Source organism: Saccoglossus kowalevskii, chromosome 6 (assembly GCF_978046115.1).
Source record: "Saccoglossus kowalevskii chromosome 6, keSacKowa6.1, whole genome shotgun sequence".
In the NCBI taxonomy this organism is placed as follows: domain Eukaryota; kingdom Metazoa; phylum Hemichordata; class Enteropneusta; family Harrimaniidae; genus Saccoglossus; species Saccoglossus kowalevskii.
This window is the reverse complement of record NC_140646.1, coordinates 26,222,288-26,243,437: the sequence shown is the minus strand read 5'-3', so window position 1 is coordinate 26,243,437 and position 21,150 is coordinate 26,222,288. Positions and strand designations below refer to the sequence as shown.

The 21,150-nt window shown below is 35.2% G+C and overlaps 1 protein-coding gene across 1 annotated transcript in view; it reads left to right on the top strand.

Annotated features, from left to right (window-relative positions):
- Nucleotides 1–1,952: 1,952 nt before the first annotated feature.
- Nucleotides 1,953–21,150, top strand: part of LOC100370457 (guanine nucleotide-binding protein G(s) subunit alpha-like) — a 40,216-nt gene continuing 21,018 nt past the window's right edge. The window contains exons 1-5 of the mRNA XM_002734425.4: nucleotides 1,953–2,375; nucleotides 2,492–2,564; nucleotides 2,799–2,853; nucleotides 3,022–3,141; nucleotides 4,361–4,458. Of these exons, the coding sequence (XP_002734471.1) occupies nucleotides 2,237–2,375; nucleotides 2,492–2,564; nucleotides 2,799–2,853; nucleotides 3,022–3,141; nucleotides 4,361–4,458 (485 nt within the window). The 5' untranslated portion in view covers nucleotides 1,953–2,236. The remainder of the gene's footprint in view (nucleotides 2,376–2,491; nucleotides 2,565–2,798; nucleotides 2,854–3,021; nucleotides 3,142–4,360; nucleotides 4,459–21,150) is intronic.

Sequence of the window (21,150 nt, the reverse complement as noted above, 5' to 3'; positions counted from 1 at the left end):
ATGCCGCACTGATAACAAATATTTCCAGTGGAGATATTTTTACAGAAGGGGTGCTTCAACGTCAATTTTAAGCTCATAAACCCCACAAATAAATAAGTATTCAAGTATATATGCATGTACTATTAAGATGAGTCATGCGCTGTTACGTCAATTGGGTTCGACAATTGACTTGGTATATCGGCATGTAAACTGACAATATACTATCAACTTACAGACTATCGAACAATCAACATGGATATGTAATCTACTATTACAATGTAACCACCGACGGTGCTCATGAACTTGTGTGTAGTCTTGGTTACCACTGTAAGATCCAACAGGTGGGTACGGTCTTAACTTGAAAATTACGTGAACCATTCCCGTGGAGAAGGGGGTTTCTCTCATATACGCGTGTTATAATAATGTGACTTACGGCATGTGCGTGTTTTAAGTTTTTTAGATAAACATAGACGTATACTTCTCCGCCATTGGTATATTTTACCGTCCCATTTGTGTGTGCTGAAAACGACGTCCATTTTATCAACAATTTAAATTTTAACCTAACTCCCGAACTGCTTACGGGATCCTCGTCTGGCTTAAGTTGGCCTGTTAGCAATTTCAACTGTGTACCGTGGTCACTACAGGCATTTATGAGTGCAAAAACGCGTTTTTATCATACTCGTGAATATTATTATTAAATCGCACTTAATCAGTGTGCGATTTTCAACATTTTTTGAAATATGGATTTGTTTATTCTGGCAAATTTACTTTTAGACATACAGTTTTTCGCAAGTAACCCTCTACTATTGCCGTCATTATCAGCGTGACTTTTTGATTTGGATAAGTAGTGACAACATTTGGTGAGAACTTTTTGTTTGCACGTTCTTTTTCCATACCACGTTTTAAACAACTCACCGATTTAAAAAAAAATGAATATTAAGTAGCAGCTGACACTTCTTCCCACACCATTTCCTAAATTATGTACACCACTTACCAACCTCTATACATCTGTTGGTATACACAGTTCATCGTCGGTGTACGGTCCGGACTCCAAACGCCGGGGAACCACGGCTTTTGAAAATGGGATGTGTCGTTTCTGTGTATATAATTAAATAAATACATAAATTGGAGTAAGGATACTTTAAAATATGCAATTCCGAAATAATGCATCTTGTTTTCGAGTCTGTCATACCGTCAGTTGAGCGTGTAAATCAAAGTCGTACATAAAGTTGACGTTGAAATGTCGGCCACTAGTACAGCAATAGCCTCAGGACCAACGACAACCATAAATCCCCCCCCCCACATACTATACAGAACGACACCCCCTCGTTATTAGTTTATTTTCGTAACGGCACTAAACAGGGCGAAGTGTTACTGCAATTCCTACTGAAAAATTCCACGTCAATGTAGCGTCCTTCGGGCGACATGCTCTAACAGAAAATTTACTTTGATGTATATTGAATATTTTCACGGCACATGCCATACAGAGCCTAATTACAGCACGGTACGGGAAAGCGAACAGTAACAATGAGCAGATTTATGAATGAGCACTGGCGTTGTTCGAAAGAAAACATCATGTACAGGCTTGTCTGTTCAGATATACACAAAAATAAGATATTCATTTAATAGAAGCAAGTTTGTTGGAAGGCCTCTCAAGCAATCGCGGATAACAGCAACGGACACAGCAAATATATCCCCCAAACCAAATCAACGAGATTTGAAAGAGCTAGTCTCAAAAAATCGATGATGAATAAACCGTGATTTGGAAAAATATTATCGAAATAAAAACATAATAATTTAGAGAGATTTAAAAATACTATAAAAGGCCCACAAGACGCAAATATGACGTCAGTGACTGACGTCACAGCTGTCAGTTGTCACGTGTCTTGGTTTATTTGGTCCAGCTCACTCATTTACATTGCAGATATTATGCAAATATAATGTTAATAGTATGTAAATGAGTAATGGTGGTTCCCGTGATGCATTGCTACACCCCACCCTAGCTAGGCTTGCTTGTCAAAGTTGACGTGTGGTTGCTGTGTCCTTTCAGCCTTGAGAGGGAAATAGCAGTGAATAAGCTGGGAATTACAGGCTCCAGATCACCAAAAACGCCACCGGGATAGATCCAGCACTAACGACCAATCATTCGTGGATATACATAGGTGGCTGCTGCGGACACTGGACGTTCATTTGTGGTGTCATTTTCGCTGAACGAGGCCGCTGAAAGGCGCTCATCGCGAAGCTTGAAGCTGTACTGATGGGGTGTTTCGGAAACGGCCTTTCTGATGAACAAAAAGATGAAGAAAAAAAACGAAAGGAGGCCAACAAGAAGATCGACAAGCAAATTCAAAAGGATAAACAAATCTACAGAGCAACACATCGGTTGCTGTTACTGGGTTAGTAGACAACACAAAATGGCTAGATCGCAGTTCTCTTGTTGTCGACTGGCTGGCTGATCTCATAAGCATATATAAACCACTATGTCGCTGTTTTGTTCTGTTCTTTTCTCAAGGTGCGGGGGAATCAGGGAAAAGTACCATAGTCAAACAGATGAGAATTCTTCATGTGGACGGTTTTAGTATAGAGTAAGTGTCCGAGCTATTTTCTTCCTTGAAATCTTCCTGGGTTTAAGGTGGACATTATTATTGTGCTTGTTTATACTATGCATATTTTTAACCCCTACACCCTCTATATATGTTGCGTTGGCGAACAACATGTACACCTTCGACACTTGCTTGATCGTCGGAACTATGTGTTCAGTCCTTCAATGAATTTATCTACTATATTCGTTATGTAATTTTCCTTTCACGCGTTACTAGGGAAAAGAAACAGAAAATCGCCGATATTAAAAAGAACATCCGAGATGCGATTTTGGTGAGTTTTGATTTTTATCTCGAGTCCTGATTTTAGTTTTAATACCTTGACTACATTGCATTCTGAAGCAGCGATCATGTCTGTGTACTGACTTTGCATAATCAATGTCCATATAATATAAACGTGTCGTCCTCACTCAGACTGTCTTATTTTTCTCGTTTCTACAAGACGATTACGGGAGCCATGAGTACGCTAACACCGCCTATAGCCCTTGAGCATCCAGAGAACCAATTTAGACTGGATTACATCCAAGACGTCTCGAGTTCGCCCGATTTCGACTATCCAGAGGTAAGCCGTTCAGTCGAGATGAAAAATATAACTGTAATCTAATCAACGTATAACAATACAGTGACAAACAAATGTATTGTTGTTTTTTTTGGTCCGAGTGACTGGAAGGAAAAAGCTGGTGTAGAACGCAAATCACTGTGTTCGTGATTGTGTGCCCAACCCACTAAAGAGGAGGGCTTGTACCGCCCTGAGATCAGAAAACGTTGCTAGTGGAAAGCAACGCATATTCTGCAATTTTCCCTTCACAGAATAATTTCCAAATTACTTATCATGTGTAGCATCAAAACCACTTCACACTTGATTTGTTGTAAAATTCATTCTCTAAGTCTATTTTTAGAACAAGCACCTGAGTGAATTCATTATCTCATTGCTGTAAATGTCATTTACATGATTTCTAATTAGGCACTTGACATTTGTCTTTCCATAGACTGTCTTGCTATTTAGTGTAACAAAAAACAAATTCTTGATTCCACCTTTAGATGCAAGATACCTCCTGATCCCTCTCAAAACTATTTTTTGTCAATGGAACCCATTTCATAATTGATTTGCTAATACTGAATCCAATGTGTTCATTGAGATATAACTGTATACAGTTAGTAGGCAAGTAAGAAAAACAGAAAATCATATTATTGTAATCCGTTGAAAGCAAACTGTTAATTTTGATGTTAACCATCTCCTATTGTAAGGTGTTGATTAAAAACATGGCTTTACCTAAGCATGAGGTCACTGCCATATTGTGCTATTATTGAAGATGAATCTTGTTACCAAGGAATCCCTTTTGATGTTTATGTTTGCCCCAGCTGCCCGAATCTTGGTGATAGATTTTCAGAATTTTACATTCATTTTGTTCCTATATACACTGTTTGTGCTGTAGACCAGGATTTTCTTTTGACTATATTGATTCCTATTTACGTCAAGCATTGTCACTTCCTATTCCCATTATCGGTATTTCAATAAATATTCCTGAATATCACAGTAAAATGTTTTTGCTTTACTCATCACCGGATATTTTTTGCGAACAAAATCCAATACCTGTTCAAGAAGGGTAAAAACAAGTCAATCACCCTGAACCAGCAGCTGGTCTTTTATGAAATTAAGGACAATAAACAACGTGTGATAAGAAACAGATTTACTAAAGCGATATAGCTGTTTCTTCTTCCAATCTTCTCTGATTCTAACCTTCTATCTTTAATGTTTATCTATTCTATCTTTTTTTTAGGAATTTTGGGATCACACAGAGGTTTTGTGGAAAGATCAAGGAGTGCAAACGTGTTATGAAAGGTCAAATGAGTACCAACTTATAGACAGTGCAAAATAGTGAGTTCCATATATTTTTAATATTGTAAAATAAATCTACTGTCCTGTGATATCATATTTTTTATTTTTGTGAAAATGAAAAAAAGCTACATTTTAAATTTAAAGGCAATTTGAGGTGACAAACTCCAAACCCAACTGTGTTATGAAATTAGTAACAGAGCAACAATTTTATAATTATGCTTGATCTAAATTTTACAAATTTTCTGTTAAATAGGATTAAATTCTGCTTAAATATTATGTGAATAGACACACAGAGGGAAATAATTTTTGTGCTGAATTTAAAAGAAATCTTAGAAAAATTGTCTGATTCATTAAGTTTCATATTGAACTTGATTCTCGGTGCATGTTGATGAGCTGGTTTAACCGAGATTTCTTAGTCGTCCCTAATTGTGAGAATATCTTTTGCCCTTCGGATGTCTTCCCTTCATTGATATGGGTAGTTATTTTCAAGTGGTGAACACTTATTGTGCCCACTGTATCTTTTAGTTCGACCTGGCATTGGCTCTGCTTGATAGATGTCGCTCATTGCAATACTAGTAAACCTCGGATTCTTTCTCTGATTCATTTCAATATGCACACTCACATACGTAATGAGTACTATTACATTATAAACCAGGAAGACGATAGAATTGTTTGTTTTTAAAGAAATCATCGTATTGATCTTAAATCATTGGAGATTCCCCCCTCCTCACATTGACACCCCCCCCCCCCCACTACTTGTGTGTTAGTGAAATTAAGATGCCTGTTTGGTGTTTTACTGTTGTGGTTGCTATGGACAGAGATAGTTAACTAATCTCATTACCTGTAGTTATTCCACTTCTAGGTCTATGGTTTAGAGGTCATAGATGTATGCTATCCATTCTCTTCATGTTTATATCAAAATATTGTCATCTAGTTTGGCAATGTTGTTGTTTAATGAATTATATGATTGTTCTGCAATTTTGTGAAGTATTGCACCTTTAAACAAGTTCAGATGCAATTTAGATTGGGGGATTGATTTGGTTCACCGTTAAATTGTGAAATGTCATGGGGATTGGGAATTATTATCAATGACTGGTATCTTTGACTTATTGTCAGCTTCTGTGGATGAGCATTGCATAATGATACAGTGTCAATTTTTAGTGCTGATGAAATTAAAATGTCTAAATTTGGTGGATGTGGATGGCAAGTTTGACTTATTTTGTTGTCATAGTAACAGGCTTACTAAAATTTTTTAGTAATTTGTTTGTAGTACCATTTTTAAAACAAGTGTCATAATCATGAATCTGGTACTGCTTATATACTGATGGGTTTCATTTTCCTCGTTAGTTGTGTCCGCAAGTTCTTTTTGTTGTTGCTGTTATGCATAAAAAAAATACGCTGTAATGATTTATGGCAATTCATGGTTGTTGTTGCTGTTCTGTGCTGGAATTTTCCAGTCATGTCTTTACCAAAATATCAATGTTAATAGTAAATAATAATATGGAATAATGTAACATGACCCGCAATCAGAAGTGTCTTTGCTTGAACCAGTCACATTAGGGACATCATATTATGCATCTCAGTGAAGATCAGTTCTGAGTGGCGCCCAATGTAAATCTACTGATATTAATTACTTTTGGTTTCTCTCTCTGGTGAATGTATTGGTAGTATTTATCCTTTCCGTTAAGCATAAAAATGTCAAATCAAATTTGTTTTTAATTTTTATTTCCATGGATAGCATTATGATTATTATACAAAAGATATGACATAATATTAGTTGGATAGTCTTTGATTTTTATATGTTTATCATGTTCCTTTTCTTAGAAGCAGTTTAATCTTTTATGGTTATCTCCTAGTTTTCAACATTTTTTGCCTTGGAGGTTTTGTAGCCATATTAGCCATTTTGCTTTTGTGGTATTGACTCCTAGTCAACATTCAGGCTGCGTCCTTAAAAACATTTTCTACTGAGATCAGACAACATATTGGTGATAGTGTTACCATAGATAGCCTGCTCGCGTGCTTGAAGCGCTGAACTTGATTCTCTGCTTATCTCCCGCTTGTTTGTGTGTCAATGATTAAAACGAAGATTCCCAGGAGTCGCATAAGGGAGTGTTTCCATGGAAACCATAGAAACAAATTGGAGTAAGGTTTGAGGCAGTATCAGAAACTAATATTTAAATGACTAAATGTATATCTATAATATATGTTGACTTTCAATGTTTTGAAAACCTGCAAGAATTGATTCCCATCTTGTTGTATTGGTTACTGGGGTTCATGTGGTCCTGGTGTTAATTTGTAACAGAATGCTGGCCAATTGATTTATTACTTGTGACAAATAGAATCTGACCAATGTGGAATTTTGAGCTGTGTGGATATGACCTGTTAGGGGAGTGGTCATTCATCATAGCATTGCAACTGATGTAATTCACGTTTCAAACATAAATGGATACAATCTTTCACAATATTGTACTTTCACCACCACTTTTTCATATTCATATATTTCATATTCTACAGTTGCCTGTGAATTTTTGCTGTTGTTTACTTGTGTGTTTCGTAAATTTGAAAGACGCTATAAAAGTCTAGCCAAATATTATATGGCAATTCCATGTTCAACTTAGCTCCCCCCTCCTTCCACCATGGAATTCACCCAAGTAGAACATGGTTGTCGATAAATCCATTAATTGTAGGTTGTTTTAAATGGTTGCTAAGTAACCTTAGCTTGTCAACAAATACCACCCCTATTATAAGGTATTCCTGAGGGGTTATCATTGTCAAATTAAACACCCTCTTCTAGAACAGGTAGCCTTCAATCATTATATTCAAAATGTGGGTTTTTGGGTCAGCCATCATTGAAAGTTCAGAGGTTAAAAAAATGATTACGCTTCATTTGTTTAAAAAAATTCTAATTTTAAGCAATTAAAAAGTCTGTGTTTTATTTGAAAATTAATTTTTGTAGGTGGTATTGGAGTCATTTGTTGCTAGAATCAGTTGCCACACAGTATTGCTTTGTTAAATTATTCTGCTTGTAAATCAAAATTTTAAAATGTTGACATTATGGATTCATTTTAATCTATCCTGCCTCAATTTAAGATTATTTATAAATAATAATACTGTTTGTTTTACTGTTGTGTTTCATCGCAGATTCTGTCAATTCTTCTAAGCTTTATATACTCAAAGGGAAAAAAAATATCACAGAACCAGCTCTCCTCCCAATGTGCTATTTTTAGAGTTTCATTTCCATGACTACAGTGCTTTGATTGAAATGAGGTCGTTGCTTGGATAGTCCATGATGCTCCGCTATCTATATAAGCGCTTACCAATGTGTTTCTGATTCTCCTCTACCCAAGCGTGTATGTATATGTGTGTGTTGCCGTTGCTCTTGACAAAAAATGCTTGTTAGCCATGCCCTCTTTGCATGAATAGCAAGGTTGTCAATTGCTTTACATACATTGTCAATTGCAGCTATTTTTGGCATTATATCAGCTATAAATTGACCAACAGTCTATATTTGATAGGTGTTTTGTCTGAGCATTCTCTCGCTTGCTGACTACCATTTATGCAATGTGCGTACTCGGCCATCATGGCATACCTCGGGGGGTACAATTCAAGTCGTGACTGTTTGACAAACTTTTCTACATTGGTGTTATTCTCCATTTTAGCCTATGTTTACTGGCCACTCCAGCCTGCCTATGCTTTTACAATAGTAAATTTATATAAAACTGTTGTCTCATTTCGTCCTGCGTTTTGCAGAACTGAAAACTCACAGCTTGTTTTAGCCGTAAACAGCAGAGGCTATCGCTGCATAGCAACTGCCAGCATGGAGCTATTTTAAGAAAATAAGCCGGGCCTGGTTAAAAATCCTTCTCAGTTTTCAGTTCACCCAGGTCAGAGCATCTTGAGTTTTCTGTCCAGTCCACCAGTCTATTTCTAGCAGTGTCTATTTTTACAAGGGTTAGGTTACTCTTGCCACTTCATATGGTTTGGATTAAATCCAGGTCAGTTGCAGCTTAACGGTTTGCACTTTTCTCCATTCTGCTAGTGCCCTGGTTATATAGTCTGTCATTCATTAATGAGGACCTGATCTGTTTTAGAAAAATCAGTGTCCATGTCTAATTTCAACTCTGGACCCCCTAAGTGCTATTTTTGTTCACAGGTTATTTTCAGTACTGCACAGCTGGGGAGCCCTATTGTCTCAACCATGTGTTATGTTGACCAAATAGATAAGCTTTGTCCCTGGAGTAAAGACAACAAGGTTTCTATTTTTAGCACAGCTGAAAATTACCCTGGAGACAGCTTTGGGTATCTTTACCCATGGAAATAAAATGTGCAATGAAAACTAGGAGTGAAAAAGTCAAAATCTGTGCTTTTTTTTTGTACTATGTATCAAATCATAGAATATCACAACAAATAATTTTAAAAAAGAAGCGCACATCTGAAAATGAAATACTAAATATAGATAAGGTCATTAAGATTTTATCAGAAAGCTGTAACAGGATTGCCATAGTTACGTGCTAACAAAAATTATGATTATATACAAGAATATCATTTCTTTTCGTGATAATATATTTACTGAAGTCATTCAAAATAAAATTGAAAAATTTCAGTTGTCAGTTCATTTTCAAGTGATTTTTAAAAATAAAAAAACTGGCAGATTTAATTGTAACATGGTTGTTGTGTTGAAGAGGGATTTCTTGGAAAAGCGCACTTAAATTAATAGGTAGCTTGACATCCAACTGTTGTTGCTGGTTGCGTTGTACATTGATTTATTCTCATCCAGTGTGATTTGCATACTATACAGTGGTCTGGACTTTTGTCTTTTTCCTCTCTCCCCTTTTTGTATAACCTATTTTAAAGCATTCAGTGACAAATATTCTTGTGGATTGACACTTGCTTTAGTTTTACGCTTCATTTTCAGCTACATTTAGTCATGATGTTTTCTCTGAACATCAGTCTGCTCAATGTTACCTGCTGGCAAAATATTTGTGCTAAATTGTTTAAAAACGTGCTAAACTCTTGTGCACTGTAGAATAATAAAGCTCTCAGGAAAATAATACTTTTTTTGGACTTTGGCGCAACGTATTTCACCTAATGTGTCATTTTTTTTCTTGCCCTGTTGAATTTTGTTATGACACTTTCTTTGACAAGATCACATTGTATTGATGTTGGGTAGTTTTCAAATATAACTTAATTTGCATAAATCATCCACATGTCACCATGTTTGTGTAGACAATTTTTCGTGGGTTTTATGCGATTATCGCAATTCAGTATATTTCTCATAATTAAAAAAAAGTTGTATACTGTTAATCACTATCGTTAATTTTCATTGCTAGAAAGTCAAAATATTGTGAAAGTCATTGACAGCTACCAAATTTCAGTCTTTTCACTGACTCGCAAAATCCACAAAAAATTGTTTCTCGCTGAATTAAGTGTATCTTAAACAATTCATTTACAAATTTTAGTAATATAAAAACATTTCTTAAGTCAGTTGTGTCTTCTTTTTTTTTTAAACTCAAAGAAATATGCTGTGGAAACCTTTCTGTCTATGTTAAGATGAAAACAAAGTCTGTCTGGTAATTGGAGTTGGTGCATTTCTATTTTTAGACTCCCTGTGATATTTTCAATTGATTGAGAATATTGTCAGCTTGTTGAGTTATTTCCAACCAATCACAGCTAGCATACTATAAGCAGATCGATGTCATCTGATCTCTGCCTGACAAGCACTATTTGATTGGTCTAGATTGATGAGGATTTACTAAATTTCCATGTTAAGTAACTGTAGGATTGGCTAGTAGAGTGCTTGGTTTTCATACGATTGATTGAAATTGCTGAATAATACTATCATGTCCTCTGACCGCTCTTCATGATCAGTGACCCAGTAATTTTATGTGGCAGTTGCAGGCTTTTGATGCACTGTAATATAGTAACCGACCTTTCACTTGGCCAACTCATAAATTTTTTCTGATTAACTGAAACAGCTTTTGATGTGAAGCTTGAACAATGAATTTTGTGTTGTTTTTGTATTGTCTGTTTTAATATGAACAGTATTTACTCTGAATGTTTTTTACTGCATCAAATTTGTTTAATTTCAAATAAATTGAGTTTCCTTTTAAATTTTTTTTGGTTAAAATTTTTATGAAATGCTTTGCTGGCTGGCATATGACATATTGTATTGTCACTGTATTTAAAGTGTTTACTGTAAATAATTAGACGGTCATTATATATTTATATACTCGTGGATGGATGGTCGGGCAGATGAGTTTAGATAGTGGATAATGTGCTAGACTGACATTAGTTGAAGGCAGATAAACCTTCTCACCACCACTTCCCGCTTTTCATCACAAATTCAAAAATAGTCCTGTTTATAGGCTGCACTTTCCTTCAGAATATTGGGACAAAAAATAGCCAAATTTTTTGAGTAAAAACAGAAAATTTAGTCAAATTTTGTCTGTTAGTTCTAAAATTAGGGTTCATTTCCAGAAATATTGAAAAATATAAGAAAAAAAGTGCCGAAGAATTTGGGCAAGAAAGTCTTGTTTCACATTTTTCTACTGGGATTTTTGCTGTTGTGCCCTCTCCCCTCAACATTGAGGGAGTTGGGGACTGGCAGTGACAGAAAATATTGTATTAAAATATTTAAGTAATAAATTAATATTCATCCAAAAAAACATTAAACTAATTTATTTCTAACCCATCTGTATTTATTGATTTAATTTTCCTTCTTTTCTTAATTTTCAAATTTCAAGATAGAAAAATTCAAATATTTTCATGAACTCCCCGGTACAATTGCATTTGTAGTCGTGATGTTTTTTAATATTCATCCAAGGTAATTTTTTTTTTTTTTGCTTGGATCTGAAGACTAAGTGAGAGGGAGGGAGGGGCATCTGGAAAACACCTTATCAGCCATTGAAAGGTACATCTGACAACCCCCCCCCCCATGTCTTTCAAAAGATGACCCTTCTGTTCTAATTTTAGTCAAGTGTAGAATATTACATCACCATATTATCGATCTCCTCAGCCATGTATTTCTGGTCTCGACTAAGAAACCTTGTCTTCACCTTTAGTTTCTACAGAAAACCAATATATTTCCCCACAGTGTTGTTCATTTTCTGAATATTTTTTTTGAAGTTTTAAACTATCACCATCATTATGTTTGAATATGTATTTTATTAATACATATTATGAATTTGATTACATAAAAATCTTAATGTGAAATATATTACTATTTTTTCTGATTCACAATTTCTACAATTATATTTAATATATGTTTATACATAAATTTATTGTCATTGGGAAGGAGAAATCGTGACCCAGGGTTTTTTTTTATATAGAAATTAGGCAATAGAAATTTTTAGTTCATGCTAAATCTGAAAATCAATAGAAAATGTTATCACACGTGAAAAGTTGGAAGAATGATCTGCCAAAAACCTGAATACCATAGCTGCAAGCAGTTGGAAAATAATTTTCAACAATTATGGCAGCCTAAGTGCATGGATAAACGTCTGTAGCTTTGAAACTCTGACACTGGATCTTGAGACAAAATGGCCGATATGGCTATGATTTTACAGCAAGATAGGGAGTCTGAATGCAGTGTGTTTGTTGCAAATCTACATAATTCTCCTTGGTAACCAGGTATCTGTTTTGTATATTCAAAATTATTGATTTCAGTCGTAATGCTCCACCAATCAGACGCATTCATTGAATAGCCTTAGCATATTAAATATTTTTTTTCTCTGGCAGTATTACAATTGATAAATAGTCTTTAGTGATAGCGATTGTAATGTTTATTCAGCCAAGGTATATGGTTGCTAGCTTTCCCCCACATCTAATTAAGTAATTCTCATTATGGCGTTGCAGTGCGCAGTCTCTTTCAGTGTCTACTATGGGGCCTCGCAGTGGGCAAATCTGAACAGCGTTCCCCTGATTACAATGAATGAATCAAATTTCATGCTTTTGATTTACGGTTTTCAGCGTATCCTTTGCTCTCTTCTGAATTGTAACACTGTAACACCGACTAAGGATGTATTTCATTCTGAAAAAGGGGAAATTTACATATTTTTTCTCTGTTTATTTTCTGCCCACCTTCTGAGCATAGAATACATTTTCCTTCTGTAGACTCAAATGTAGACTATGGTACTACAAACTGCTGCTTCATCAATGTAATTCTTCCATGAACTATTTTTTTTCCTCTCGCTTTTTTTTTTTTTTTCTGCCATGTCCATTCATTACAAATACAGGTTTGTAACATTTATTTGTTGTATATAGCATTGGTATAAAAAGTATTGATTTAAAAGAAGAAAAAAAATGGTTTCATCAATCTAAAATGGAGCAATTATTGCAATATGTGGGGGTTTGATTCACCATCTTTGATTTCTTTGGTTGTAGGGTCAGTAATTATTCTTGTAGAAATGAATGGTTTCATTTGTATTTCTTTACGGATCCTGATGATCACTCTCACTTTTGCTGACTAGTTTTTACAATAATGTTGAATATAGATATCAAACTCGATCATTTTTGTGTTTTTACAAAAAATATATATCTTTTTTAGTCTGTTTGGATACACTGTGAGCTGATTTGATATTCCTGATGCATGCATGCATAATTTTTTTCTATGTTGGTTACAAATGAGTGTTCATTTATTTTGTTTATATGATCAGTGGCTTGGGAAGGGATCCCAATAATTCTGAGTGACCCTCGTGTTATCTTCCTTCTCATACTTATTAGGTAAATCATATGTAGTAAACCACGTTGACTTTGTGAGAGACTTTTTGTAGCAGTGAAAATTTCACGTGGTTCTAAAGACTGTCGACTTTCACGAATATTTGACCTCATGAATACTAATTCATCAAATCTGTGGGTTACTGTATGTTGTCAGCACACATGAACAATACAGGATTGGTCTTAGGGTGATTTTCTGCAGTTTGAAGCATCGCTGCTGAATAGCAGAATACGTATCACTTCTACCAAGCTATCTTTTGTGTATATACACCATATCACGGATTAACATGATTAACTAATTAGACACCATAGTTTTCGTCACTAAAATTGTGCGTAACATTTTGCCTTTTTCTATACTTTTTTTTGGGGGGGTTAATTTTGTTTCCGATGTGCATAATTTTCTATTAGCTACTTGTGTTCATCAAAATTTTGAAAAAAAATATGAACAAAAAATTAGGTTACTTTTCTTCTGTAAAAGGTGATAAAAGTTTAATTTAACTTATGTAAATTGCTTTTATTTTGCAACAGACATTTTTCGCATATTTTGTGTGAAGCATTTTAGGCTGGGTGTTGCAGTGATTTTCACTGAAGCTTTTTAGGCTGGGTGTTGCAGTGATTTTCATTGAAGCTTTTTAAGCTGGGTGTTGCAGTGATTTTTGTTGAAGCTTTTTAGGCTGGGTGTTGCAGTGATTTTCACTGAAGCTTTTTAGGCTGGGTGTTGCAGTGATTTTCACTGAAGCTTTTTAAGCTGGGTGTTGCAGTGATTTTCATTGAAGCTCTTTAGGCTGGGTGTTGCAGTGATTTTCATTGAAGCCTTTTAGGCTGGGTGTTGCAGTGATTTTCATTGAAGCTCTTTAGGCTGGGTGTTGCAGTGACTTTCATTGAAACTTTTTAGGCTGGGTGTTGCAGTGATTTTCACTGAAGCTTTTTAGGCTGGGTGTTGCAGTGATTTTTACTGAAGGCTGGGTGTTGCAGTGATTTTCACTGAAGCTTTTAGGCTACGTGTCATATTAATTTACATTGGGGGATTTTTTTTTATGACGGCAGTCAGTCATTTTCAATGGAACTTTTTAGGACGGGAGTCGGTCATTTTCATCATTTGGCATTTTAAGCAAGTTGTTGCTGGAATTTTCATTATCATGAATGCTGAAAGATGTAAATTTATAGAATTGAAACGATACTACAGCTACTTGAATCATTGACAAGAATGACACATCATCATGTCTCATTCGCAAAGAGACTTAGTTTTTTTTTGTCTGAGCACGATTGTTTCATCATAATGGCTTGGATATTCCGCCTGCTGCTGAAATGGTGTCACAAACCTTAAACATAGACACACATTCAGCAAAGAAAAACAAAATTGCATTTACATAATTACATTTTCAGACCATCTGATTGTTTGATGGGGGTTACTGCGTTTTGACTTCTGCCTTGTCCTCAGGTCAGGTCCTCACAAGGGAAGTGGTCAACTTTGGGGTTGTTTATGTTCTGGAATGTTTTGATGTGCATAAAAGGGCTTTTCCTTCACTAATGAATCCTGTAAATCAAATGTATGAATCTGTCAGTTGCATTTATGCCTTTCAATACTACTCAATTGCTTTCAGCAAAAAGATACAGCCAAAAAGATATTGCTACCATTGTTGATAGGTTACTATTTGTTCACAAGCTCTTTGATTTGGGAGGCCAATCAACCTTCGTTTTTTTTTTATGGGGTAGTAGCCGCCCAGGGTCTGGCATCATTGTTGCTCACTGTTGCATTAAATGTGGTCTCCAACTCAGGGGGGAAAAAGATGGGTTGGTTGAATCCCCTGTATTTGTTGTTTATTTCTCCAGGGTTGTCAGCTTTCTCATAAGGTTGTGCATAATTGTTTTAAACTACTTAACGTCGTTATTTGATTTAGGAATGCTGAAAGAAAGCAATGTATGATTGTCTAGATGGTGTATATAAATGTTCAGTTGTTATAAGCATTTTCAGCAGTAATATCTCAAATATTTGAAAGCAGTGTCTCAATTTTTGTTTGAAGATAATGTCTTTAATACTGAAAGAGAAAGAAAAACCTAGCCCATCCGCGATTGTTGATTCTGATCTTTTGTTTGAGATTTAAACCAATTTAAGAAGATAATGTTTTTTGGCAGGTATTTTTAGATGAATCTTTACAAGAGTATGGATTGCACTGTTCATTGATCATGATTTTTTTTTGTAATTATTTTATAATCGATGCTGGGATTGCATTGGTTACCATGGCAACATGGATAAGAACTTGTATTATCGTGTGAATATAGATGAGAGAAACAAATGCATTTTCTTGTTGTCAGTGGTCTTTGTGTTTTCTTACTCTTCAATATTAACCAAGATTTTGTGGTATCACCTCATTTTTGCTAAGTTTATTTATGGACGGACATTGCTTTGTCTATTTAACTTTTAATAAGTAGAGATCTTCCTTCTAGCCACACCTATGTGGCCAAATTACACTGAGCGATGTATCAGTTGTCATAGCCAATCAGAGAGAAAGATCCTGCTTTGAATCTTTCTTGTGATCATTCTTTTGTTGTTGCGTAATGTCACAATTTTGTATTCTTTCGTGGCGAATTGAAACCATTTGCCGAGATACTGTAGTTGCATTTTGAGCCCTGAACCACTGTCAGCTGGCGTACAATTGATAATAAAATAAATGTGATTAATTTACCGATATCTTGAATACAGCTTGAACCTAAAAAGAGTGACAAGTTGAGAAACAGGGTTTTCTGATTTCGACAAATCATGAAAAAATGATCAAACTTTCATAGCCAAATGATTCGTTTTGGCAACATCAAGCCAACTGCTAACAAAATTTGACCGAATTTGTAGTTTTTGTGTGAAAAATCCCTTGTCTAACGAACACCTAATTACATGAAGAACATTGAACACTTTCTTGGGGTATTTTAAACCGAAATCAAGCACAGTTATCAAAAGCACATTGTATTATTATTATTATTATTTTATTTCCATTTCTCTAAAGAAATATACCCCACTAACCTGGGGGAACAGGTTACAATGCGAAAGTTACAGGCGTGACTTTTTTCGCCTCAATAAAATAAAGTATTATATATATATACACATACACACACATATACAACTCATCTATTGGAGAACTCACACTAACAGATTATATCTAATCTGAAAAGCTGTGTATACAAATCTTGCAATACTTTGGATGATTTCATGGTTATCCTGAGAAAAAATAGGCGATAGGCGAAAGGAACTCGAATTGTGGTTCAATGTGGTTAATTCGATCAAAAAGCGGTTTTCGAATATGGTTATATGCTGGACATACTACCAGAAAATGAGTTTCATCTTCAACAGCATCTATACATATTTGGCAGGTTCTATTTTCCACTGGAGTTCCATAATATCTACCGGTCTCAATGTGTAACTTATGATTAGAGCACCGGAGTTTAGTTAAAGCTTGTCTGTACAGGGGAACATGAACGATATCCAAATAATTCTCGTAAAAAATATTTGTTTTAAATTGGCGAAACGTTTGTAACTTATTTCTACTGTTTGGGGATCTACGAACATCGTCAAATAAAGCATCTTTCCAACTTTTGAAATAACAATCTCTCTCTTTCTTTCCAATTAACAACGTTGTTTCGTCGATAATTTGGGAGATAAACCTTATTCTCCCAAACAGTATGCATATTGTGTTTAATTAATAATTTCTTAATAGCTAAAGCAAAACATGGTTTTCCTATCTGTGCCATTTTTTCAGACTCTCTATAGGCTTTGTAAACGAGTCGATTAGATGACATTTTCAGAATACGTTTCCAAAATTTAATACAGATTAGATTTCTGCCAATACTAAGTGGATATCGTCCGAGTTCACCCATAACTGCATTGTTGGTTGTATTTTGCCCCACACCTAATATATATTTACACCACTTTAACTGAACATCTTCAATTGGTTTACAATACCGATTTCCTATAGCTGCCGCTCCATAGTTTAAAATTGGTTTAATTTTTGAATCAAATATTTTTTGAAGTAATTTTGGTGAAATCTCGTTACCAATTCCTTTCCTGACCGCGTACGCTGCCTTTGAAGCTTTTCCGGCCAAAATTGCACATGCCAACTTAAATGAACCATTTTCGGCAAAGACAACGCCTAGATATGTATAATTTACAACAATATCAATTTGATTTCCAAATAATTTAAAATCCAAGTTATCGTCATCACAGTCAACAATATCCTTATTGAAATCCTATTGTATGAGAAAACTCTAAACAAGTTTTATGGAACGTCACTAATTGACATAATGATGATGACATAATGATGATGATGATGACAATAATTAATGGTAATGACAACAATTAATGATAATGTTGTAAAGTGGCGAGGGTACATGTGGGGATCCAGGAGCACTGTCATTAAATTTATTAGCTATGCTATAATCAAAGATGACTGAACACAGCTATTCCTATAGCTCATTAATTTGCATAACAATGATTCTTAAGCAAACTGTTACTGATATGGTTGTGCTTTCAATATTGTGGATGAAAGTTAAGTGGGTGGGTGTGTTTTTAGCAACAAGAGCCAAACTATTTTCCTGAGAGTGTGCTTTATTTTGTCTTGTGAGTGTGGATTACTTGACTATTAAAATATTTTTATAGGACAGCGGAGGTCTTTTGACCGTTAGGGTGCTTGTGAAAAAAATAGCTGTTTTGTAATTTCTGGGGTGTGCTTCTATTGGAGGAAATAGGCATTCTCCAGTTTGATGTGGTGAGAGGAAAAGTTGAACAATTTTGCTGGCCTATCAATAATATGAGGTTAGTACGAGGAAGTATGCACGAAGACAGTACAGCGGCAGTATTGGCCGATACGTAGCAGAGGTCGATGTGACGGCGTACTGTCCGAGTGCATACTTTGAGGTATCTTTGTAATAACCTTATTATTATACATCTTTTCCTTCCAAGGATATATCATGGGAATGCCGAAATCCAAAACGTTTAGAATGAAATCATCAAAGTTCTTTGTGTGGAGTCCGGTCAAACCCAGGTGGCAGCCATGTTTGTTTTTATTATTAGATGACGCTTATGCGCGTAATCATTCCATATTTGGAATTCGCATTTCCTAATATGGTAGGATGAAAATACTCCGTCAAATACCGCAAAATTATAGCATGCTGTAACTTATGGCGTTACGGTGACAGATTTATAATAATAAAAAAATATTCTCAAGGTATGGGAAATACCTGTAAGAACAGATCTAATTTAATAAATATATACCCATGGTTGTCAACACAAAAGTGAATCATTGGTGTATTAACAGACCTCCTTAAATTCAAAATCTCTGTAATCCTAACAATCGTTCAGTCTCTTTGGCAATTGGTTTAGGCAGGTTTTACAGGCCTCTGTATCTGTAATTTGAATGGTCGTCTCATTTCTGGTGGTGTTTGCTTATAGGCAGGTTTTATTGTAATAGACCTCTATATTAAAATCAAACACCTCTGTAATCTGAACAGTTTTCTTGGTGCTAGATAATTGAACACCTCTGTAATCAGAACAATCTTGTTCCTTGGGGTTCGTTTAAGTGAGACTGGTTTTACTGTATATACAAATAAAAGGTGAAAACTGCCCAGTTTTAAGAGATTCAGTCTGCCTGGAAGCGGTAATGTCTGAGCATGGTACATGACCCCATTTAACAGAAACTAATGTCAGAATTGCTCTACACTTCAAAGTGACCAACTAACTCTTTAAATGGTTGCATTTGAATGTTCACATCTCATCTACCAGTATATATTATTTTTTTGCTCTTGACAAATTTACATTTTCTCGATTCGGTCCGACTTTATAGAATTTCCTTTTCTTTATACAAATGGTTTCTATGCATTCATTTTCACAAGTGATGAAAATGTATTTTGTTTGCACTTTACGCCATTCTGGTGTACATTTAACTACTCCTTGTATCCCAGTCTACAAACACCCCTCTGTTATACGCAGTGCAACCTTAAATGATGTTAGTTGTGTGAACTGAGCAAGAACATATACCACCTATAATCGAAAACATTTGTTGCCGTTTCCTTATCAATATACAAAAAACAGTCAAATGTATCTGGCAAAGCTGGTTGTTTTGTTGCTAGGGTGACCAGTGTTTTCTATTGGACACAGAGATGTGGTCTCTGTATTTTGAAAGAGCTGATGAGTTCATTGTGTAGCTTTTTAGTAGAAGGTATGTTCTGTTTTTTGTTGTCCCTCTCAGTAGCAATAAAACACACAATAGGCAATAGTTTTTATGGATGGAGAATACATGTAATAATGAAAAAAAAAGAACATTAAAAGTCGGCTATACTATTATATACGGGGAGAATTGTAGTTAAGGATTTTGGTTAATGTCATAAAATGTACCAACAATTAGCTTGTGCAACAAAAAAAGCTAAAAATATGTCCTTTGTCCGTGAGTGAATTTAAGAATTGGTGCTTCTCCATATTCTGGTTAAGCTTAGTAGAAAAGCTAAGACCAAAGTAAATCTGGGCTACGTAATGGGTAATATGCACAAGGCAATCTCTTGTCAACTGGGAGGATATAAATAGAACAGTACTGGGGGTCTGTAGACCATGTCAGCTGTCACTTAGAATTGAAATGAATTAGGGAATTATTCTGGGCGTTAGATCAACAGTTCTGCAGCTGTTTCACTCTCATAGCAAGTTTGAATGCTTTTAAAAAAAATACTCAAATTGGGTGGGTGTTTAGGGAGCGTATTTTGAGATTTTATTGATAGATTTTTTTCGCCAGTTTTTGTAGCTCCGCCTGACAACCAGCTTGTATGTTGGTATGCTGGCCATGTTGAGAACCCAATGGCCAGTCAAACTCATGCTTTGATATGTGTCATGTGACCTATGCTAAAAATAGAACCATGCATTTTCCTTCACTCATTCTTTGAGTTTTGTTATCATCCCTTGAAACTGTTGACTTAATGTATCTATATGATAAGTACCTTGCTGTTTGCAGCGTGATCCAAATGCATTATTGCTTTTGTCCCAAACACTTGATAAATTTTTACATCCACTCTTTTTTCAGCCGATCACATTTTGTCCATGAAAACGGAAGTTTTAACTGCCTTTTTGTGTACAATTCTTAGCTCTCATATATAAACCTGTTTATTGCTTTTGCTTGTTTTGATAGTCAAGGTAGTTGAATTGTGTATTATTTTTATCGCAATTGGTGCCTGCTTTTTTGGCAGTAAGGAATTTGGGTGTCTGAGCAGTGGAAACAGGAATTAAAAATATTTAAAAAGAATTTATTCCCCAAAAATTTGTCAGTTGGAAAATTATATTTACATACATAGTATTTACTATGCTGGGACACATTGCTGGGATATTCAAAAAAATAAAAAATTTGTTTTTGTGTGGAGATACTAATAAGCCCTTCTTCTCAGTACATCATTTTGATCTGTATGGTCTCTATGGCGACTGCATCCCTTTGCTTTTCTTAGCCCAACTGTGTCAAGGAGCCTCTCTACTGAGCTCCAATTAAAAAAAAAATCAACTGTTGAAATAGCATTGTTACTTACACTCAAATTATCTGTGCTTTTGTTTGTCCAAGTAAAAGATTCATCAAAAAAAAAAAATTGAAAGAAAACCTTACTCTTTATTTGAAGTGTAAATGCACTCACAATTATAGATGCACTAGCTACTCCATATCCACTGTGTCTAAAAATAGCTACAATCCTATCAGCTTATTACCCTGGCAACCGGTTCCAATCGTAGTCATCCCCCTGTGCAGAGACGATGCATGCATGCATATATTTCATCAGTTTTCCTTGTCAGCTAATTTACATGCTTATGTCATTTGACTGTATATTGAAATGGCAGTGTCATCACGGTCTATTCAGACAAGTTTTAATTTAGCCAAGGCTGGGATAAAAATAGAACCATTGTAATTCCAATGCATTCCTGTCTGTATAGTATCTCTTTATTTGTATTACAATTTTTATTCCTTTCATTTTTTTTCTTCTCTTTCCTAATTTTAAATGACTCATCGC